Source organism: Dipodomys ordii, unplaced genomic scaffold (assembly GCF_000151885.1).
Source record: "Dipodomys ordii isolate 6190 unplaced genomic scaffold, Dord_2.0 Scaffold27, whole genome shotgun sequence".
Classification (NCBI taxonomy): Eukaryota; Metazoa; Chordata; class Mammalia; order Rodentia; family Heteromyidae; genus Dipodomys; species Dipodomys ordii.
This window is the reverse complement of record NW_012267243.1, coordinates 17,818,084-17,841,774: the sequence shown is the minus strand read 5'-3', so window position 1 is coordinate 17,841,774 and position 23,691 is coordinate 17,818,084. Positions and strand designations below refer to the sequence as shown.

The 23,691-nt window shown below is 39.1% G+C and overlaps 1 protein-coding gene across 13 annotated transcripts in view; it reads right to left on the bottom strand.

Moving 5' to 3' along the window:
* Prrc2c (proline-rich coiled-coil 2C) overlaps positions 1-22,516 on the bottom strand; it is a 56,455-nt gene extending 33,939 nt beyond the window's left edge. For 10 of the 13 annotated variants that reach the window (XM_013015689.1, XM_013015698.1, XM_013015693.1 and 7 more), the window contains exons 1-15: positions 22,344-22,516; positions 21,615-21,792; positions 20,239-20,348; positions 18,416-18,541; positions 17,254-17,468; positions 15,013-15,095; positions 13,486-13,619; positions 13,322-13,409; positions 12,066-12,210; positions 10,534-10,587; positions 9,580-10,177; positions 6,598-6,767; positions 6,059-6,326; positions 4,259-4,469; positions 597-2,840 (exon numbers count right to left, since the gene is read on the bottom strand). In XM_013015689.1, the coding sequence (XP_012871143.1) occupies positions 597-2,840; positions 4,259-4,469; positions 6,059-6,326; positions 6,598-6,767; positions 9,580-10,177; positions 10,534-10,587; positions 12,066-12,210; positions 13,322-13,409; positions 13,486-13,619; positions 15,013-15,095; positions 17,254-17,468; positions 18,416-18,541; positions 20,239-20,348; positions 21,615-21,792; positions 22,344-22,455 (4,736 nt within the window). In that variant the 5' untranslated portion in view covers positions 22,456-22,516. The remainder of the gene's footprint in view (positions 1-596; positions 2,841-4,258; positions 4,470-6,058; positions 6,327-6,597; positions 6,768-9,579; positions 10,178-10,533; positions 10,588-12,065; positions 12,211-13,321; positions 13,410-13,485; positions 13,620-15,012; positions 15,096-17,253; positions 17,469-18,415; positions 18,542-20,238; positions 20,349-21,614; positions 21,793-22,343) is intronic. The other 3 variants (XM_013015691.1, XM_013015701.1, XM_013015702.1) reach the window with 1 other exon arrangement.
* Positions 22,517-23,691: the final 1,175 nt, after the last annotated feature.

Below are 23,691 nucleotides of genomic sequence, written 5' to 3'. Positions count from 1 at the left end.
CAAGTGGTAGAGCACTGGCCTTGAGCTGAAGAGCTGAGGGACAGCGCCCAGGCCCAGAGTTCAGGCCCCACGACTGGACCCCCCCTCCCCCCCCCCAAAAAAAGAAAATTAAAAACCACCACAGACACCGGTGGTCATGGTGGTTGGGTGGGATTTGTTTCTTGGGCTTATCATGTTGGATTTCCAGAAGGGAATATAATGTATCTTTAAGGTTCAATTTTGACTCGAGACAAACAGCACATAGTAATGGAGCATAATTTCACGTTAAGTCTCAAAGGACACTTGGTACAACACCAGAGGTTTATAAGGGAGCTCATAAGGAATAAGACAGCCTACCAAAATGAAGATACCGCATCTCCCCTCCCCCCATATGCACTTTTTCAAAGTTACAAATTCCCATGAGGACTCCTCTCAAGGGCGTTTACTTTGCAGACTGAAGATTCCCCATTTAACCTCTTTGTTAAGCACCCTTACATTTTGAGAATAGAAAAACACTTGAGGATATCTCATCTTCATTGGCTCCTTGCCTAATTCAACTAAGAGTTCTACTCTTGGCTTATTTAGTAGTACACAATTTTTATATCCAAAATACTCACCCTCTCTTCCCACTTTTTGATGGTGGGCCATTTCTTCTTTCATTCCTAGGACCTGAAAAATTCCTTCCTGATTTGGGTGGCCCGGTGTTTCCACGTCGATTCTGGCGATCGATTCCAGGTCTTTGACTAGAAAAGCTTCTCTTTGCTATGTCTCTCTTTGGTGGAACAACATTCTCCCCAGTCTTTACAACTGCCTGTGTACTCAAATCAGCATTTTTTTTCTCACCCCTCTCTCGCCTCTCATTGAAATCGCTGCTTTCAGAGGCTGTCTCCCATTCTTCATTTGCCTGATCGGAAGAGTTCTGATTAGATAAATCTGGTGTCTTATTCCCAGAAATATCCCCAGAAGCACTAACTGGCTCTTGAACGCCACTACTCATGGTGCTGCTTGTGGGCACTGGGACCTCATCTGGCTTTGAGGCTGCCTCCCGCTCTCGAAGCCGTCTGAACCGAGGCGGCTTGTCCTGCCTTGGTGGTCGGGTAGGGCGTTGCCTTCGAGGCCTTTCTCTAGCTGGGTCAAATTTTCGCTCAAACTTCGGAGGCCGTTTATCTGCTGGTACAGGAATAAACTGCTCATGTCTTCTTGGTGTCTCTCCATCCTCTGTTTTAGGAGCCTCTGCTTGCCTTGGATTCCACTGATTATCCCTATAAGCAGGTCTCCTTAGGGTAGAAGGGCGTGAAGGACGGCTTCCTGGGTCCCTCCCACCACGTCTGAAGGTGCCCCCCCTGCCGCGCCTGGTTGGCTCTCCTTTAGGTAGGAAGCCTGGTTTAGATTTATCATCGTCCCTTAAATAAGGCTTTTCTAGTGGCCTGTTATCTACTCGGACGTGACTTTCAGGTTTGAAAGAGGACTGGGGCTTTATGGGTTTTTTGTTCTCAGATCGCTCCTCTCTTTTGGGCAGTTTGCCTTTGCTTGAACTGTCTTTGTCACTTGCACTTTCATGAACCTCGCTGTCTGTGTCAGTCTCTGAACCCCGCTGCCTCCTCCTTTTGGGGACAACTTCAAAATCAGAACTTTCACTTCGCGTTTCGCTTTCTTCTCGCTGTCTGTGAGGGCCTGAGGGCACATGTTCTGTTCGGGGCTTACTGTCTCTATATTGAGGATAGTCTCGCGCATGCCCTCTACCACCCCGGCCACGTCCTCCGTAAGAGCCTCTGTAGCTTCGCCCTCTTGAATAATATTCACCTCGTCCTCGGCCTCTATACCCTTGATCTGGAAACCAATCTCTGTCTCTAGCTTCTTTCCAATAGGTCCTAGGGGGCCTATTGGAAACTACTGGTCTTGAGTCCTGTCGAGGTCTATCTGTAGCAATATCTTTGCTGATGATTTTCTCAGGCTGTTTCTCTTCCTTGGAGGTTGGTGCTACAACAGTTTGTTGGTTTGCAGTTTTAACTGTAGGCTCTACCTGAACACTAGTCGCAGGTTCCAAAGGCTTCTCAGTATCTTGAGAAGGCTTTTGAGCCAAAGCTGACGTTTCTGTTGAAGGTACTTTCTCTTTTTCTGGTTCTGGCTGTACTGGTGGAACTGGCTGTGGTGGAATTGGCGCGGGAGGTGGTGGGGGAGAAGGGAGATCTTTTTTTTCGATCTTTTCGGGTTTAGCCACCTTTTCAGGAAACTTCTCAAGCTTTTCCCCTTCTTTCTCTTTCCTTTGTTCGCGCTCCTCCTTCATATCCCTAAGAACGGGTTTTTTAATGGGACCTGATCTTCTCACAGGTCTATCATTACCTTCTTCCCTTCTATTGGAGGATGGCCTTGGGCCCCAGCGAGTTTCTGATTTAGATTTATATACTTTTTCTGGTTTTGGTCCTTCAGAGGATCTTATAAAGCCTTCCTTCCTCGGCTTCTCCTCTGGTCTTTCTGACGCCTCTTTTGAATCAAGACATCTGCTTGTTACTTTAGGAATGCTTACAGATGGCGACTCATTTCTTTGCTCCTCTGACTTTTGGGTATGGCTAGATCCATGGGAAACACTTCTTTTCCGAGCAGGTTGACTTTCTAGTGTGGAGATCCTCTCATCTGCTGGAGTAGATAAGGTCTTTTGATCAGGTACTTCAAAGCCACCAGACTGATTATTTGTATCAGTATGGTGAGGTCTGATGTCTTCCACAGATCTGCTTAAAAACTTAGGCACTTCCGTGTCATCTGGTGGTCTGACGCAGTCTGTTTTTGGATGTGCTTCCAGCTGACCGTGTTCCACGGGGTAAGCAGCAGAAATGTGCTCCTGCTCCAATGCAGTTTCAGGCCTATGATGGAAGCAATTCAAAAGCTTAACTGACATAACAATCTTTCACATATGCAAATATATAGAAAAATAACCAGTCTAAAATTAAAATACAAAACTATGAACCTTAATCATGATGAGTTATCTTTGGCATTTTGATAGGAAAAAATAGAGCATCATTATTCACAGTAGCCAAGTGGATATGGTCCAAACATCTAGCTACAGATTAAAGAGTAAGAAAAATGTGGTATATACATAAAATGGGAGTGTTAATTTACTCAAGGATATAAAAAGGAATGACTGTCAAGCTGGGTGCCGGTGGTTCACTCCTATAATCCTAGCTGTTCAGGAGGCTGAGATCTGAGGATCAAGGATTGAAGTAAGCTAGGACTGGAAAGTCCTTGAGAGTCTTGTCTCCAATTAAACAACCAAAAATATGACTCAAGTGGTAGAGTGTTAGCTTTGAGCTAAAAAGCTCAGAGATGGCACCCAGGCCTTGAGTTCAAGCCCTCAGAACATCCCTGTCATATACTACTAAAGACAACTACCAGATGACCCCGCTATAATAGGGAATATTCAATTATAGCACAGGAGGTGAAAAAAAAATACACCAGGGGCTGAAGATAGGTGAAAATGGTGATGATGCTATTTCTTATTTTATTCCAATGTTATAATGAAAGATAATGTTATAAAGCTCTGTTATAGAACACTGGCCTTATACTTGTAATACTATATTGGAAACTCACAAGTTAGACCTAAAATTATGTGGGTCTTTAAAAACTTATCAATCACAATGCATTATACTCATAAACTGACATGCTGAATGACAACCCCTTTATGGAACTATTTAAAGATAAAATGTAAACCTTACCAAAAAAGACTAGTTTCCACCTAGAATTTAACTCTCCCAATTAATTACAACTCATTATAAAATATTATACTTAAAAAAAAACTCCACAAAAGAACAATTATATTGTTATAGCTTACTATAGGTTACCATCAATTGTTTCTGCAAGTACAAAACAACTTCATAAACTAGTACATCTTCTTAACTTGTGGTTTCAGTAATTTTTCTTAAGATACTGACCATTAAATTTCTACCATTTCTTTCTACCAGAAGAACTGTATCAACACTTTAGCCAGGTAGAATAAGCATGGTAGATACAAATAAACTTCTCTATACATAATCTACAATACGTTTCAGTTTGGTCTGAACATTTAATGCTAAATTTCCCAATCTAATTAATAAAAAAAGGTTTAATCTGAAATTTTAAAAAGGACAGAGGAAGGAAGGAAGAAAATATGCCCAAAGACAAAATGAAGAAACTAAATGGTACGGCTCAGAATAATCTTTAAGGACAGCACAGGTTTCCTTTTAGCCACAATATTCCATTTAGTCCACTAATATGATTTTCTTTAATAATCTCAATAATTTGTAACCTTGGCTCTTCAGGTTCTTCAGGAGCCTTTGGAGTAGTTGCAGGCTGAGGCTCAGTGTGAGGATAGGGTTCTGACCCCCACATCATACGAGGCTCAGAAAGGGAAATTGCATGATCTCTTGCAGATCGAGCTATATGTTCAAATGACTCAGAACTGTTTGGTGATCCTTCTATCTGGTCTCTTCTCATTAATGGCTTCGTAGGAATCATTCCTGTAACACAGGTTTACAGAGAGATAAATCAGAATTGAAGACAAAACATGCATCATTAATTACTTGGAATTTTTTTGTTGCTGTTGTTATTTTGAGTAATACTGAAGGTTGTTGAGAAATTATATAAAAGCTGTTCTGGGCTAGGAATCAGAAACTCATGCCTATAATTCTAGAGTGACTCAGGAGGCCAAGATGTGAGGATCACAGTTCAAAGCAAGCTTGTGCAGGATAGTCCCTGAGACTCTTGTCTCAACCAGCAAAAAGCTTGAAGTGGAGCTGTGGCTTAAGTGGTAGTCTTGAGCAAAAAGGCGCAGGGACAGAGCCTAGACTCTGAGGTCAAGCCCCAGGACTTACACCAAAAACAAAACAACAAACTGTTATGGGAATTTGATTTTGCTATTGCTCTGAAAATACTGAAACCAAAATAACAGTCTACTTCCAAGGGGGGGAAATAGGCATAAAAACAGATACTAATGGGCTGGGAATGTGCTTAGTGGTAGAGTGTTGGCCTAGCATGCATGAAGCCCTGGGTTCAATTCCTCCGTACCACAAAAACAAAAAAACAGATACAATCCACACACTGTAATTCTAAGCATGTTAATACAAAACATCAGAATTATAGCAACAGGATAATTTTCCAGAGAAAACTATTTGCTATAGCAAATTCTTTTTTAGGAGGACTGTGGTGGGGATGGGAGCAAAAACAGTGTCTTGCTATGTAACCTAGTCTGGCCACAAACTCCTGCTTCATCTCCCAGAGTGCTAGGATTACATGTGAGTCATCTTGTGCTGGTTCAAGTTGTGATTACTGATCAGCTTGTTATGACACTTTGTTTTCCTCAGTATCATTTTGATAATAGATGATTTGGATTTATTCTAATGGATTTCATAAAGGCACTAAGTATTTTGACTAACACGAATAAATTCAGTGTTAGAATGGTAAACAATACAAGGATTAAAAAAGATGGTATAAAGCTGGGAACTGATGGCTCTCCTCTGTAAAAATAGGTAACATTTAAATAATGAATTACTAAAGAAATGTCTCAGAGCTCAAATCTCAGCACCACTGAGAGAAAGAAAGAGATTTAAAATAAAACCATTTTAACAATGGCAGGCATTTAGAAGACATGGAATAACTGTCATTTAAAAATTTAAATAATGGGCTGGGAAGGTGGCTCAGTGGTAGAGCGCTTGCCTTGCATGCCTGAGGCCCTGGGTTCAATTCCTCAGCACCACATAAGAAAAAAGCTGGAAGTGGGGCTGTGGCCCAGTGGTAGAGCGCTAGCCTTGAGCTGAAGAGCTGAGGGACAACGCCCAGGCCCAAAGTTCAGGCCCCACGACTGGACCAAAAAAAAAAAAATAAATAATATTCATAAAACAAAAGGAAATATTTTGGTTTTGCCACACAGTTGATGTAAGTACCTGGATTGTTTGTGTGTGTGTTTTTTTTTTTCTGGGCTGAGACTTATATTATGAAAACCTAGAGTTCCTATTTAAACTCTTATTAGATTACAACTCTAAAATCGAGACTAAATGAGGGGGGAGGGAAGCAAACCGCAAGGCAGGTTTGGCAGTCCATTTTGACTGACCAGGATGAATGGGTGGTATGTCCATAGCAGGTCTTCCAGACATCATCCGAGGATCCATGTAGGACTGCATCATCAGCCACCTCGGATCAAAACCCATGGAGGCCAAATGTTGCGGGTGAGGTTGCAAGGGCTGGTAAAGAGGTCTGTGTGGTGGCGGAGGACCAGCACCACCCGACGGCTGTGAAGGGACGGTTTGTGGTAGTACACCCTGCTGCTGCTGTTGCTGCTGCTGCTGCTGCTGCTGCCATTGCTGCTGCTTCATCTGTTCCTGAATGAACAAGACCTCACGTGTTAGGATTCTAGTCACACGTCATGAATCAATAAAATCAACTACATCACAAATAATGGCCTTTTTTGAATCCACGAGGGAAAAGACAATGATGAAAGTTGGCCAGGTGAAAGACCAAAAGAACAAGTAACAAAATTTGATCTTACACTATAGAATCATTCTGAAAAGTCAAAAGACAGTATCTATAAATTAGACAGAGACCATGAAACAATCTCACATATTCATGTTAAAAACCTTTTTGCATCATTACCTGCTGCCTTTGGAATCTTGGTGGTAATGACTTCTGAAACTGTTTGAAATAACCAGATAACACAGCAGGACGGGGTTGAGACCCCGATTCTGGTTCTGATTCGTGTGCTACTTGAGTGGTCTCCTTTTCACTGCGATTGCTGTCTTGTCTAGTGAAAACTGGCTCGCCTTCTGTATGAGGAAAAGGTAAAAGAACTGTCAAATGTATTAATGACCAGACTGAAGTACAATGAAATGTAATAAGAAACATCTACAACACTTCAAAACATCTCTTTATGTTCTAAATTGGAAGTCCTAAGATAGTGTTATTAAAACCTTAGATTTCCCCAAAACTGGATTGTGAGAGACCATGGTGCAAAATACTTTGTTGCACAAATATTGTTTCTATTTTCCATTAATTTCCATAAATATCAAGGAAATATTTAATGCCAATCTTAGTAGGACCTGTATGAAAACTGGCTTATAAATACTTAAGAATTGAGCACATTGATTCATTAACATACTTACTGGATTAAATAACTATTATCTATTAAAAAAAACAAACACCTTACTGAGTTTAAATATGAAGGCAACAGTGCCAGCTAGCTACTTTCCAACAAAAGAATTATTCATAATTAGTATTCACTCAGTCAATTACTGTGTACCAAAAGAATCACAGACACATGCATATGCACACACATTACAGGTTTTTGTTTTTGTTTTGGTCTGTCGTGGGGCTTCAACTCTGGGCCTGAGCACCGTCCTTCAGCATTTCAGCTCAAGGTGAGCCCTCTACCATTTGAGCTACAGCGCCACTTCCACATTACAGGTTTTTATGGTAATGAAAATTAGTGGTAATTCTAGAGAATGTCATGTATCAACAATTACAGAAATATGTTACAAATTATTTTCTCAGATGACTAGTGATGAATGTTAAAAGGAAATTTTTTTTGCCAATGTGAAAATGTTGTCAAGAATCAAATACATTTATCTTTTTTGTATTATATTTACTATCATGAATGATAAAATATATAGTAATATAGGTGCTATAATTAAAAATTAAATAGGTGCCCCTCAATGGAAAGCTAGCTAAAATTAAACTGCAATGAGAGAACACATAAAATGCAAATGAGACACTGGAGGCAAAGCTAAAGTGACAGTGTAACTGCCTAAAAAGTGCTAATCTTAGCTGGGCACCTTGCCTGTAATCCCAACTACCCAGGAAGCTGAGATCTGAGGATCACAGTTCAAAGCCAGCCCGGGCAGGAAAGTCTGGGAGACTCTTATCTCCAATAAACCACCAGAAAACCAAAGTGGTGCTGTGGCTCAAGTGGTAGTGTTCTCCTTGAGCTGAAGAGTTCAGGGACAGCACCCAAGCCCAGACAGAGTTCAAGCCCCACAACGGACCCATTCCCACCCCCCCCCCAAAATGCTATGCTCAAATCCTAGTACAGAGATAAGTGATAGTACAATGCTAATGAATAAAGATTATTAAAGAGACAATTAAAATGATTTTAGATATTGTTACCATTCAAAAGTCAAATTCATCAATGTTAATACATGTATTCAGTGGCAGCTTTACAATTACTTTCCTAGTTTTTAATTCAGTCTTCTCACTATTAAATCAGATTCCTAAAGGATGATTATAGAATTTATGAACATTCAAGTGTAACAATGTTACTAATTTCTGTTGTGCTACATTACATTTTGCTTTTTTTGATGTTGTGAACAATTTTCTTGTGCATTTATAGGCTTAATCATATAAATGATATATACGCTAATATTAATATCCAAGTATTTCCAAAAATATTATGGGGTGGGCACTAGCAGCCATGCTTATAATCCCAGATACTTGGGAAGTAGAGAATGGAAGATTATAGTTTGAGGCCAGTCTGAGTCAATATTATTCAAAAACAAAACAAAAAAAGCTGGGTATCATTGTATTTATGGTAGGAAATAGGATTTCAATCCAAACCAGGCTGGAGGATGAGGAGAGAGGGAGATGAAGGGGAAATTCAAGACTCTAGTTTAGTGGCAGAGTAAATGCTTAGCAAGTCTGAAGCCATAAGTCCAAACCCCAGTACTGCTCCCTCCAAATACAAATGCAATCAAGTAACGGAAATAAAATTTTATTTTTATTCTATCTCAAGCCACTCACTAGAAATTAGCTCCATTACAAATTAGTAATGGTTTTCTACTACATTTTCATTTTCTTAAGACTTTTAACAAGAATAATTTTTTCAAAAGTTAAAAATTACAGTCTTCATAGCATTATAAGCTACAGCTTGGAAGCTGGTGAATTTAATGTAGGAAATTGGTATAGTCACTTAATTATGAGAATGCAACATTTTGTCAGTCGTGGAGTTTGAACTCTGAGCCTGGGTACTGTCTCTTATCTCTCTGGCTCAAGGCGAGCGCTCTACTGCTTGAGCCACAGCACCACTTCTGGTTTTCTAGTGGTTTATTGGAGATAAAGAGTCTCACAGACTTTCCTGCCCGGATTGGTTTTGAACTGTGATCCTCAGATCTCAGCCTCCTGAGTCGCTAGGATGACAGGCGTCCAGCTGAGAAGAGAGCATTTTTATGAAGGGCTATTCCAGTTCAGTTTTAAAGGTATGAATCAAAGTCAGTAAATAAAATTTTGTAAGGTAAATGTCTGAGAAAAAAAAAACACATTAGACTATGAAACCAATTATATCTGCAGACAAAATAAAACTGAAGCTCATTTCATAATTTCAAGAAACACGGTGTTTATATATAAAATTAGAAGAGATGGCTATAGTCCTTTATTTTTAGTACTACAAATGGTACCTCAAAACTGTCACCTGTTTATATTAACAAGATACAAATACCCATGATTGAACTAATTATACATTTATAAGGGTTATGTAAGAATGAACAAGATAGGGCGGATACAAATCAATGGTAAAGCATCTGTCTAGCTTGCACAAGGCCTTTTTCAATTCTAGCAAACAAATCAAAAACAATGAATTAGCAACAGTACCTTTATTACAGCTGTTTTCACTTTCTTGTTTTTCTGCCACAGGCTCTAAAGGAGATTCCTTGGGTTCAATTTTTTCCTCCAGCGTCTCCCTTTCTGTCTTCAATTCACTCTCCTTTTCCTGTTCTTTAATCTTTTGTAGTTCTTTCTCCTTTTCCCTCTGTTGTTCTAATTCCTTCTCTTTTTCTTGCTTTCTTTCCTTCTCCATTTCTCTCTGTTTTTCCTGCTCTTTCTCTAGCTCTTTCTCCTTTTCCTGCTGTCTCTCCTTTTCCCGCTCCCGCTCCTGTTCTTGTTCTTTTTCAAGTTCTTTCTCACGCTCTCGTTCTTTTTCCCTCTGCATTTCCTCTGGAGAAGGTTGCTTCTGCACAATGGCACGCTTCTCATCTAAGCGCTTCAGCTTCTCTGCGCAAGCCGCCTTTCTCTGCTCCTCCATTCTGCGCTCTTCTTCTTCACGCCGTTTACGAGCACGCTCCACTGCTGCAGAAACTTCCGACTGTTGTTTTCGCCTTTGCTTCCATATCTCATCTTCATCAGGTACTTGCTGCTTGGGAGGAAAAGAGCCTGATCTTCCAGACACTGGCTGCCGATCTGGAGGTGGATGCTAGAACATTCAGATTTTACATGAGAATGAGGAATTCAGACCATTACTGGGCATCACAGGTATGGAAAAGTATGAAGAAAAAATGGACAGATCGAGGATATTTAGGAGTGTGAGCACTTTAGTAGGTGCAAAATATTCAGGATAGCAGCACATGTGCCTAGGAAGGTCAGCATGCAACAGTGCGGAGGAATCAGATAAATTAAAAAGATGGAGAAAGAAGGGTTATTAACACCAAGAAGAAATCAACATGGGTGGAGACAGGTCTATGTTTAGATGGAAATATCAAGAAAAGTATATTTAAAACTATTATCTAAAACATAATATAAATAACATAACGAGACTTCTAAAAAACTTACCTGCTGTGCAAGCAATTTTGGAGGTGGTGGTAGGTGTGAAGATGGTCCTCGTTCCTATTATAAAGACAGAATTTCAATGACAACACAGTAAAAAACATCTATCCTTTTCTCTTTATGAGACCTAGACATAATATATGGAATATTTACTTGATTAAACTTGCAAAAAGTTCAAGATGCAGTTCTCCATTCTTCCATGAAGAAACTCTCATTCCTGATTATATTAAATGTTATATAAGACAAAAACTTTAGTAGTATGTGAAAAATCCTCCTTTGATAGGATTCCTTAGTTCGTTCTTCAATGATCACCAATGCCTTTGGAATAAAATCTAAACTCTTTTTACAGCATCCTCTTGTTCTTTGACATTGCTGGGAGTGAACTCAGACCCTTGCACATACTAACCAAACTTAATGCCTTTGAATACCATTTATTTACATAATTCAGCTCCAACAAATGGTTCTTATATAGCTTACTACTCAGTATTTTTTTTTTTCTTTTTTTTGGTCGTAGGGCTTGAACTCTGGGCCTGGGCGCTGTCCCTCAGCAATTCAGCTCAAGGTACCTTGAGCGCTCTACTGCTTGAACCACAGTGCCACTTCTGGTTTTCTAGTGGGTTATTGGAGATAAGAGTCTCACAGACTTTTCTGCCCGGGCTGGCTTTGAACTGTGATCCTCAGATCTCAGCCTCCTGAGTAGCTAGGATGACAGGCGTGAGCCACCGGCGCCCGGCTCAGTATTTCTTAAACTTGACTTCCTTACCTCTTTATTTTTCCAAGAACTTGAAACCACACTCTTACTTTTGTTTAATGGGCAATTACTGTTTTAAGAACTGGCTCAAGTATTAAGTCTTTGCAAAGCCTTTGCCTGAACTTATAATCTTTAAGACATCACACTGTGAACTCAGCCTTACTATATATCATAGTGCATTAAATATACTCATGCTTATTAGCTTTTCTTTATCCTTTGATACTGTCAGCTACTTTCTTTTAGCTTCCCAAAAAGAGAGATACTTGTTCTGCACAAATTCAACAAATATATACCAACTATGTTGTGATTCTTTAAGGAGAGTTAAGTGAACTCTTGAAGGTACCCTTCATTTCTAGCTCCCATTAACATTTACAATAACATAAATAGAATCAAATATACTTGTTCCCCATACTTCCCCAACAATGATCCAGACTTCTTTCTTTGACAAGCATTGTCAGTAGGTGTTATTTATCTACAAAGACAGCATACCACCTCATACATAGACCCAATTAGATAATAAAATATATTCAGTAATTGATAAATGTTTACTTTTACTTTAGAAAAACAGTATTATCCTTCCATTTAGACATACCTAAGAAGAAGGGGGAAAAAAAAAAAAGGTAAACTTTAGCTTTTGCTTGGTCATTTTAGCCACTATTTAGTGTAATAAATCAGAGATCCAGGACACTTACAAAAAAGATGAAGTTCCCATTTTTAAGTCCCCATCCCAAAACTAATTCACCCACATTATCAGTAATGATGAAAGATTTGTATGAGCTCAGCAGACCTGACTAAACGCAGGTCCTTTCGCATAGGGTCCTTTTGTCACTGGTGGCTGAGCAGGTGTCTGGGAAGGTGATTTAGTATTTCGAACTTCTTCTGCTTCTTTCTGGTTTTCAGTATTTTCAGAGACTTTTGAAGTTTGATCTTCACTGAAAAATGAAAAAACGTAAGAAATAAAGTGAAGGATGATACAAGCAAATATGATTTTTCTAGGAAAAACAAAACAGTTTCTGTATGGCTCTGGGGGCAAAAATATATCAAAGAATGAGATGAGTATGGCTTAGTGACATTATTCACACCTGCTACAAAAGAATATAAGCCCATCATTTAAGTAATATTAACTGCATTTCAATTTATTGATCTAATGAGAAAACATAAACAAAATTATAGTATTTGTAAATCTAACAAATCACAATGCCGTTATCTGAGTAACTATACCAGTATAAACACCTTGAATATTTTAAAAGCTCAACTTGCTGGGTGCCAGTGGCTCACTCCTGTTAGTTCTAGCAATTCAGGAGGCTGACATCTGAGGATTGCTGTTTGAAGTCAGCCCCAAGCAGTAAAGTCCACGAAACTCTTATCCCTAATAAACTACTCTGAACAAGCCGTAAGTAGTGCTATAGCTCTAGTGGTAGAGCATTAGCCTTGAGCAAAAAGAAGCTTGGGGGCAATACCCAGGCCCAGAATTCAAGCTCCAGGGTTGGTAATAAAAACAAAACACAAAAAAACAAAAAATCTAACTCCCAACCTTTATGATACATAACCCATATATTTTATTCTTTTTATTTTTTTTAAAAAGGCAGAAAATACAAAGTTCCTCTAACACCCTAATGCTAAGTTTAATAAAATCAAGGAGAGACTTTTACAGAGCACTATTATGCTCTGTAATTGTTTTGTAACAATGTTATGTGTCTATCCAGTAAAGTCCGTTTGAATGTTTAAATAACAAGAAGTTTGAAGCAGCTATGTAAACCCAAGGAATTTTTTTCCAGTTTTTCAAATACGGGGTCATCCAAGTAAAAATCTAAAATGGTCCCTGATACCTTATATCAAAACATCTCTAGTCAAATGTCAAGCACCCAAATATCCTTCATAAACTGTCCCTTCCTATGAAAATTCCACCTCTATTATTTCATTAGTGCACAGTATGAGTTATTACTTTCCTAAGTGCAGTAAAAACTCCTTGAAAAACAACTCAGAAGTTGTTGTTCTGTGAACTTCAAATTGGTACTAGTGGAAAATATCACAACAAGTTACCTGCTGATCTCTTTAGGACTGCTACTTCCTTGTTCCTCATCATCACTGAAATTCAGCTGCTCTGTGTAATCGACTTCCATCTGGGCACCTGTCAAATCAAGGCACACTCAGACAGACTGCGCGAAGTACACAACCTCAGACACTGAACTAACTTTGCCCCTTACCTGCCCAACCTTCATCAGCTTCAGCATCTAGGTTATCAAACTTATCAAGTTCCTTCAGTTCTGACGCACTGAGGATGGACGGGCGCTCAGGCTCCGAGGCCCACGAAGGGGGAGGGCCCCTTCCTCGAGGTCCTCTAATGAACGAGAGAGGGCATGGTAGGAAAAGGTGAAGTTTTAATGATACAAAATTAGGTGCACGTGTAAGATAGGAAATTAGTGTTTAGTTAGTATTGGCACACAAATGTAATAATGCACAATTGTTATAATAGCTGGAAAGTTTTAAAAACTCTTATAGACTCAAATATGAAATATGGTAAAGGCTAACATTAAACTAAATTTCAAAATACAAAACCGTAATAAAGAAAACTACCATATTAAGGAAATTTTCAACACAGGGCACCGGTGGCTCACAATTAATTGTAATCCTATCTACTCTAAGCACTGAGAGATCTAAGGACTGAGGTTCAAAGCCAGCCTAGGCATCTTGTTTCCAACTTATCACCAAAAAGCCAGAAATGGGACTGACTGTGGCTTAAGTGGTAGAGCAACACAGCCTTAAGCAAAAACAAGAACAAAAAGAATAATAGCTCAGGAACAGTGCCCTGGCCCGGAATTAAAGCTCCAGGCCTAGCACAAGAGAAAAAAAAAAGGAAAAGAAAAAAATGTTCAAGGAGGGTATTGGTGCTCATGCCTGTAATTCTAAGAGACTGAGATCTGGATAATCAAAGTTCAAAGCCAGCCTAGGTAGGACTATTATCCCTAAAAATAACCAGACACAACCAGGGATGGAAGCGTGGTTCAAATGAGTGACAGCTGAGCTCAAATCACATCCTGTTAAATACTACCTCCACACCACCAAAATAAGCTCAGGAGAAAGGGAAGGAGGGAGGGAAGGAAGAGGGAGAGGGAACAGGGATATCATGGAAAGTAAAAGGGAGAAAAAAAATGTGTTGTCAATTTTAGACAGAATTATTATTTTTTACAATACTTGGGGTTTTGCACTCTGGTCCTTGTACTTGCTAGACATGCATTCTTATCATGTCCTGAGTTTTTAATTGTGATTTCTGAAGTAGGGCCTCTCTTCCTGTTCTGGACACAATCCACCTATGATAGGCTTGGCAGCTAAGACAGCAGGCTCTTGCACTGCAGCTCTTCCTTGAGAAGGTGTCCAATGAGCTTTTCTTCTCCTGGCCTATGGAGGTCTGGAACTTGGTCTAAACAACCTCAGCCTCTCAAGCACCTGGGGATTACAAGCTCAAGCCACGACTAGTGCCTGACAACAAAGTTCTTTAACAATTCCACTTCTTAAACAATGAGGCTTTATCACTGTAAGGTATGAACAGCAACTATACTCATGAGAACACAAAATAAATCCTCAATCCATACAGCATTCAGAAAGTCTAATGAGCACATGTGACTCTTCTAGACATCTGCTGTTTTGTTATTGTTTCAGTGGGATCCTGCCCTTGTAAGTCAAGCACTTTACCACTGAGCAGTATCGGTAGCCTAGACTTTTAATAGTCTTACTTGTTTGTTTCAGATAAAGAGGGTGGGAAACGCATGGGACCATGGAGAGGAGGATATGCCATTCTTGGGTATTGCTGAAACATCTGAATGAAGAAAAGAAAAAAAATACATTTTATCACTTACTTGCAAAATATTTTCAATTTGACTAGGTGTAAAATCATAACATTAATACTATTTTTATCACTAATTCCGTATTTCATTTTATTTACTAGGTATAGACAACCTCCCACCCCAAACCAAGCCATTTACAGGACCACGGCCCTCCTAAGTACTAGGGTTTTAGGCTTGAGCCATTGTATCTGTCCTTACATATTTTCTTTTAAAAACTTACTGTTATTGTAGAGGTGATGTACAGAGGGGTTGAATGGGTCAAGTAGAAAGTACATTTCCTTTGCAGTGTCATCGGTTCCCCTATTCTCTCCCTTCTCCTCCCTTGAGCTGTATAGTTCACTTTCATCAATGTCCAGTACTTTCCATTGCTACTTTTTTCACCCTTTTTTGAGTTCTATGCTAATCCCCACCTGCTCCCATAGATATAGATGTAAATACACCATATATAAGGTAAAGAATACAGAACCATCAGAAAAAGAAAAAACAAAATCTTTTGTTTCCATGAGTCTGTTTCAGTATACATATTATTTTACATAAACATAAAAAGATTATGTGCTGTATCTCTTTGGTATTGGCTTACCTCATCAAACATGATTTGTTCTAGTTCTATCCATTTCCCTGCAAATGACATTATTCTTTCTAATGGCTGTATAAAATTCCATTATGTACAAGCACTGCATTTTTCTGATTCACTCTCTTGTGGGGCAGCTGAGCTGTTTCCATATCTCGGATGTTATGAATAGTACAGCAGTTAACATGGATGTGCAGGTGTCCTTATCATATACTGGCTCGTGATGCTCAGGGTAGAGCGGTTGTACTAGCTTACATTCTCACCAGCAGCAGGGTTCCCTGGTTTCCCTTCCCCCCACATCCCTGCCAGCATTTGTCTGAATTCACAATGTTGTCCAATCTTACTTGGATGAGACAGTATCTCAGGGTTGTTCTGATTTGCATTTCCTTTATGGCCAGGGATGAGCATTTGCTCAGGTGTTTCTTTGCCATTCTTACACCTTCTGCTGAGCAGTCTCTATTTAGCTCTCTTGTCCATTTATGATTGGTTTATTAAGTCTGGGAGGGGTTAATTTCTTGAGCGCCTTGTATATATTAGATATTAGGCCTTTGTCTGATGCATTGCTGATAAAAATCCTTTCCCAACTGGTTGGGAACTACATCCTTAGCTGTGCAGGAACAGTTTATTTTAATGTATCCAACCTGTTGTGTCTCTCTCCTATCTGTGTGCCTCTGGGACTCTATTCAAGTTCTTGCCTGTAAGTTCTAATGTCTTTCCTCTTGCAGTACAAAAAGTTTCAAATCTGATGGTGAGGAATTATTTTCTTTATAGATGTGTTAATATTATGTATTTGTCCTGAAAAACCTTTAAAAATACAATGCAAACTACTAGCAGATGAAATAACACATCTTTTTTTTTTTAGTAGTCTAAAATGATGGAAGGAAAATTCACTCTTTTTGTAGCTGTTTAAACTTTGTCTAGTATGAGGGGTGGGGAAGCAATTAAAAGGATTGACATTGATCAAGACACACTGTACTTATAAACTGGCATGCTGAATTGAAACCCTTTTGTACAACTAACGATGATCTTAAAAATTTATAGCAGCACACACACACAGCATTCAGGAAGCTGAGGTATAAGGGTTCTAAATTCAAGGCTAGCTACCCTGGGCTATATAGCAATACACTGAAAACAAACACATGCACATCGACAAAACAAAACCCAACATTCAAATTAAAGCAAATACTCTTGGCTCTTTTTTGTGCCATAAAACATCCCTTTGGCAATGTTAGTCCTTCTCAGAGAAATGTTTCATTCATTATCTAAAATATGTAATTCAAAAATAATTGTACTAAAACTCTACTAACCATAAAACTTTTCAAAAATATTTGTGCTACATGCTGCTTTTATTAAGTCCTAAAATAGTCTATGTGGGATCAATTACGTTTTGAAGAAGTGTTCAATGTAATATGAAGTGAAACAACCTGTGATTTCAATTGATATACACGTGTAATTTTTTACTGTGCTTACTATTTTTTTAAATGTTAATTTTCAGTTAGATAGCCTTAAACCTGCCCTCATTCCAATTCTCTCCTAATACCATAGACTAACAGACTTACATAAGGAGGCATCATAGCTCTGTACTGGGAAGCAAGGGCAGGCTGCTGCCCATTGAGTTTGGCCTGGGGAGGACCGCAAGCTATTCTCTTCTCCACAACCTTGAGGATGTCATTTTGTTCTGATGATATAGCTGGGTTTTCATCCTGGTTAAGAAGCTTTTCATCCTGGTCAGATGGGCCGGCAGACTTACCACCATCTCTCCAACAAGCAACATCTGGTGTGGAAAAAAAAAAAAAAGGACTAAGGAAATATTTGAACATGAACACTGAAAGCAACTTAAGCACATTTCAAGAAAATAAGCAAAGCAGTACAGTGAAGGAGGAGGGCTAGCTATTTAATGAACTCTACTAATGCTAATATTTAGGTAGTCTAGAGTAGTGTCTTCCAAAACAGAGACTAAAACTCAGTGCACCCCGCACTCCCTCTGACCGGGCATCATAAAATCACGGTTCTCACCTAGCCTGTGTTGCGGGGTCGCCTGAGCTTTCTAAAGGAAGAGGCGAGGGTTTCTCACCCACCAGTAGTGGCAGTGCTCTCAGCTACTTCATTCAGTTCTGCTACTCACCAGGTGCCCAAATTTAGTAACCTCTGGCTTAACCAAGTACAATCACTATGTGGTATTATACCAAGAGACCCCATATGGTGGCCAGCCTCCTCCTCGATGGCTTAACCGGCCTCTACCTCACACTCGCTCTGTGTGGCCTCCTCACAGTAGACCAGGGTCGGTCTGCAAACCTGCAGAATTACAAGCTGAAGTAACAGTGTGTATCCCGGGGGGTTCTTTTGGGGTTCGGAACGCCTGTTTCTCTTCACATATTTTAAGGAAGCTGTGTTGTGAACAGCCTCAGCCAAAAGCTGTGCAAGGGATCCAGGAAGTACACCCCAATCCAAGACAGCTTTAGCTCCCAGCTATGTGGCCTGTAAGAATCCATTAGCCATAACCCATAAATTGCTCTTGAATTCATAATCCCAAGATGCAATAGGAAAAATGTATCACAAAATGTTTCATGCAGCAAAAAAAATAACAATAGTACAGTAGTAGTCTGTCTTTTCACACTAGGCAGGTCACATAATCCAAGAACATTTAGAAAGTACATCCAAGATAAAACAGTACGATTTTATTGTGCAGTTTTAATAGGTAGGTAGAAAGCATACACTTACTTGGTGGTCGTAAACTGGGTCCAGGTCCATAGTTGTCATCATTTGCTTCCTTTTCTTTTTTTTCTTGGTCTCCAGCTGCTTGCAGGCTAGGAAATTCCTGCTGAAACTGGCTATTCACCTGGATACCTAGATTTGTTAAAAAACACATTAAAGATAACTTTTATACTAATAGTAGTTCAAACAGCCCTCCCAGGATAGTTTTTTTCATCTTTCTTATAAATTATTCCTTATTTCAATACTGTTCATATCCATAAAAAATTTATCTCCTCAAATCTTTTGCAAAGTTATTGAACAGCCATGAAGAGATAAAAACCTAAAGAGCCTGCCAGGTATATCCTAAAGGACTCATTCATGAAGATCTGCCATGTAAGTAGAATTCTGCCCCTTTCCTCTTTTATTATGACTCTGACAATACAGCACAAGCCCAAACCAATTCCTTTATTAAAATTGAACCAACTGAGTAACGGTGGCTCATGCCTGCAATCCTAGCTACTCAGGAGCTTGATATCTGAATATCTGAGAATTGTTGTTCAAAGCCAGCCTAGGCAAGAAAGTCTCTTAAGACTCCAATTAATCACAGAAAAGCTTGGAGTGGCCGGGCGCCGGTGGCTCACGCTTGTAATCCTATCTACTCAGGAGGCTGAGATCTGAGGATGGTGGTTCAAAGCCACCCCGGGCAGGAGAGACCGTGAGACTCCTATCTCCAATAAACCACCAGAAAACTGGAAGTGGCGCTGTAGCTCAAGTGGTAGAGCGCTCGCCTTGAGCTGAAGGGCTGAGGGACAGCGCCCAGGCCCAGAGTTCAAGCCCCACGGTCGACCAAAAAAAAAAAAAAAAAAAAAGCTTGGAGTGGTGCTATGGCTCAAATGGCAGTGCTAGACTTGAGCAAAAGGAGCCTAGGGACAGTTCATAGGTCCCAGGACTGAGAAAAAAAACAACAAAAGGAAACAAATAGAAAACAGTAACAATTAAATTGTTACTACTGAAAATAGCCTTGTACTGGCAGTTGGAAATGTCTTTAACCTACCACTGAGTAACTACTTGTACTTCACTATTAACTATTCACCCCCACTTATGTACTGGTTTTTATACGTCTTTATATTGCTAATTTTACTAGCTTAGGGCTTAGATTTGCTCTTTCACAAAATTCTACTTTACTGAGTTTCTGTTTTGCAAGTCCACCATTGCTTGGAGGCCAAGTGTGTTCACTTATTAGCTCTTCCTCTCAATACAAAGTATTTGAAACAGAAATGAGTTTTGAGTAATCAGTACAATGTATATACAATGTATCAGTACAATGTACAGACTTTCTCCTGCTGTGCAGGGATGAAGATAAGAAAGACCTTTAAAGACTCCCTTTTTTTTTTTTTTTGGGTCCAGTCGTGGGGCCTGAACTCTGGGCCTGAGTGCTGTCCCTCAGCTCTTCAGCTCAAGGCTAGCACTCTACCACTTGAGCCACAGTGCCACTTCCGGCTTTTTTCTTTTTGCTTATGTGGTGCTGAGGAATTGAACCCAGGGCCTCAGGCATGCAAGGCAAGCGCTCTACCACTGAGCCAACTTCCCAGCCCTAAAGACTCCCTTTTTAAGCAGTATCACTGGATCATGCATGCCTCTTAATAAAAAATGTAATTACCTCAGGTTATTAAAGGGTCCATTTTAATAATCTGAATTGTTAAAGTGAAATCCCTTTATACAACTAAAGATACTTTTTTAAAAAAAAGATCTGAATAGATCTGTTGACAATGCTTTTCACACCTAATCTTCTGCATGGCTGTTCAGTAACTATCAGACCTGACCATATTCCCCAGCTAATGGCCACTTACCATCTCCTTGCCCACCTTGCTTGTTACTGGCCCATGATTTGGGAGCAGGAGCTACTTCTGGGGGAGCTGTTACCCCAGGTTTTGGCTGTGCTGGTGACACTTCTGGTGCTCTTTAAAAAAATGTGAATCCATTATTTCAGACATTACATATTTAAGTAAAATAAAATCAATATTACATGTAAGGTAAATCTGTGTGCTAGGTATCGGAGTTACAGATCTACTCAGATGGTTTCTCTCTGCAACATCCCTTTAAAATCGTAGCTATTTTTGTTCTTACTTATCTCTATCATTGAACAATGGTAAAAATGACAGCTTCGTTTCCCAATGCTGGATTATTATTAGAAATAGCCACAGCAACACAATGTTTTGAAGTAAACACTGATAAGCAGAAATTTAAATATATACGTAAATACATACAATCTGTACAGTGAGCCAGGCTAAGGCTAGGCAAGCTCTCCACTTGGCAGTCAACAGGTTCACCACTGCACTTATATTGTAATTCAAACAGGTAACAGCAACCTGCCTGATCCATTCCCATGAGAAAAAGACACTTAAAATGGTCTACACAATCTTGTTTTACACAATTCTTGTGCTGTGGTAATGCTTAAAAGTAAAAAAGTAGTTAAGAGATGCAAATGTCAATACATTTCTAGTACACTTAGACCTACAATTGACTTGTTACTATAAAGTAATTTTATTACAACTAAAATTCAAAGCACAATAGTCTACAAATTTCTAACAAGTGATCAAATTCACTATTTCAAGCTCTATATAAGTAGGGCAGGAATTTGATAATAGATATAAGCCCTCAAACCCAATCAAGTATTCAACAGCTGACTTCTTTTTAAGTAATATTACTGCTATTTAGCTGGGTCAGTTAAAAGTCCTACACAATGCTTGACAAAGAGCAAATATCTGAATGAATCATGATTGAGAGACACTACAAAACTGATTTCTGCTTTCTTGCTCTTTATTCAATAAAGAGTATTTTAATGCTTCATGTACAATGTCAACGCTAAAGATACACAGTGAACTAAGCAGGCAAAATCTTTAGCATCAATGAAATTAGGGTAACAGAATTGTTTCATATTAGAAAAAGAACCAGGCATCAAATCATCTGATTTGATGAGAAAGGAGAGACTGATATAGGCTATGATAAGCAAAGTTCATTAGCAACTCTATTATCTGTTCTACTATGACAAATAGATATTACTACTAGACCAAAGGGAAAATTAACCAAAAGCTACTATGCAATCAAGACTTTAAAGGGTTTTGAATATGTAAGATAAGCAGTGTATCATTTAGCGCACAGTAGGAAGCCTAAGTTCTCCACAAAGAAAGGAGTAGGGTTTCACTCCTTAGTAATTCTGACTTACTTTTCTTCTTCATGTTGCTCTTGTTTTGATGCCCATCCGGTGCCATCTTTAGGCACAATGTTTACATTAGGATCATTGCCTTTGTTTTCTGCTTTGAGGCTTGGGAGGTTAGCTGGTGGAGGCATACGCCGTGAAATTCCAACTTTTCCAAGACTCTGTAACCCATGTCGAGCTGCAACTAAAAGATCAGTAACATCAACTTTCTTAGAAGACCTATTTTATTCTTCCAATCATATAGAACAATAAGAATTAACAGACTCTTTTAATTTTTTTTTTTTGGTCCATCAAGGGGGTTGAACTCTGGGCTTGGGGGCTGTCCTTGTGCTCTTCAGCTCAAGGCGAGCGCTCTACCGCTTGAGCCACAGCACCACTTCCAGTTTTTTTGGAGATAAAGAGTCTCACGGATTTTCTTGCCCGGGCTGGCTTTGAACCGAGATCCTCAGATCTCAGCCTCCAGAGTAGCAAGGATTACAGGCATGAGCCACTGGTGCCCGCTTGATTATTCTTAATACTAAGAAAAGGATTTGTAGACTCAGCTTACAAACCTGTGATATAATTCAAAGCGAAAACATTTAAGGAAAATTAAGAGGTATGAATTTTCAATTTTAGCATATTTAATTCGTGTATCTTAAAAACTGTATGCCTTCATAAAAAGGCCAATGTAAGGTTGAATTAAACTTAAAAAACAAAAGCACAGAAAAACATTAAATGGCACTTCATTTTACTCACCTGTAGTTTTCTGAGTTTCTAATGATTTTCCTTTGTAAGTATTAAATAAACTGAGTGTTGCATACTTTTTCCCATCCTTTGCTTTTGTGCTCTGGCCTGACTTCTCCGACATTTCGGTGGAAACTCATCGAGTCCAAAACCTCCTGGTCACACCCCTTAAAATCAGTCTTTAATATGTACATGAAAAAAAGAAGAAATATTTTAGAATTAGCTGACTAAAAACAGTATACTCATATGTTAACAGAATTCTTTAAATGAGAAATGAAGGTATCTATTTGCAGTAATTTAACATCAATATTTCACCAACCTCTTTACTATGTGCTGAAGTTAATCAAAATAGACACTTGATTGTATTATCTATGGTTTATATTCACTTAATGGCATTACAGAGAATACTGCATGTTTCAAATATAAAGAATTTGTAGAGATTGTCTACTTAGTAAAGATGAATACAACTTATGAGGCTTGTAAATGACTGGCACCACCAGCCTACATACATATATAGAATCCATATAATTAAACTTTTATCATTCCCCAAAATGTACCCTAATTTTGGAGATGCATACCAACCTAAAACTAGCCTATTAATAGGTAGGAGAAAGACAGCTTATACTATTCCTACAACCTAAACATTTGTTCTGGAGGTTACAGTTGAATTAAGTGGCTAATTCAACCACAGAAACTACCAAGAAAGACACTGACAATAGAAGCAGAACAATTAAAGTTAGTGTAAATTCCACATATACATTTAAAAAATCATATAAAGTATAAACACATGTCAGAGAACAAGGTTTTTTCATGCCCTAAAACTTAGGGACACTTGTGCATACTATCTAGGCAAGTGCTAAATGTTGAGTAGATATATATATTTTCCCCCTTTAAAGCCTGTCCTAGGGCTTGAAATCAGTGTGCTGACCCTAACTACTCAGGAGGCTGAGATCTGAGGACTGCAGTTTGAAGCCAGCCCAAGCAAGAAAGTCTGTGAGACTTATCTCTTAACCACCAAAAAGCTAGAAGTGGAGCTGTGTCAAGTGGCCTTGGGGGAAGAAAAAAGCTAAGCTCAGGGACAGCACTCCAGGCCTTGAGTTCAAGCCTCAGGACATGTGAGCACATGCTTTAGTTCAAAATTCCAGTTCAGCAACAAAATCCTACAATAATACATTGTGCATTTACTGTCATGTTCAATTAAATATATCTTCAGGGGTAATTTGATTTGAAGAGATGAACTCCTAGAAATCTAACCCATTGGAAAAGCTCTCACGACAGCATGAAAAAGGAAGAACAATTATAGTGACAAAAAGGGACAGCAAATATTTACTATATGCTAAAATTCAAAGAGATATTTTGT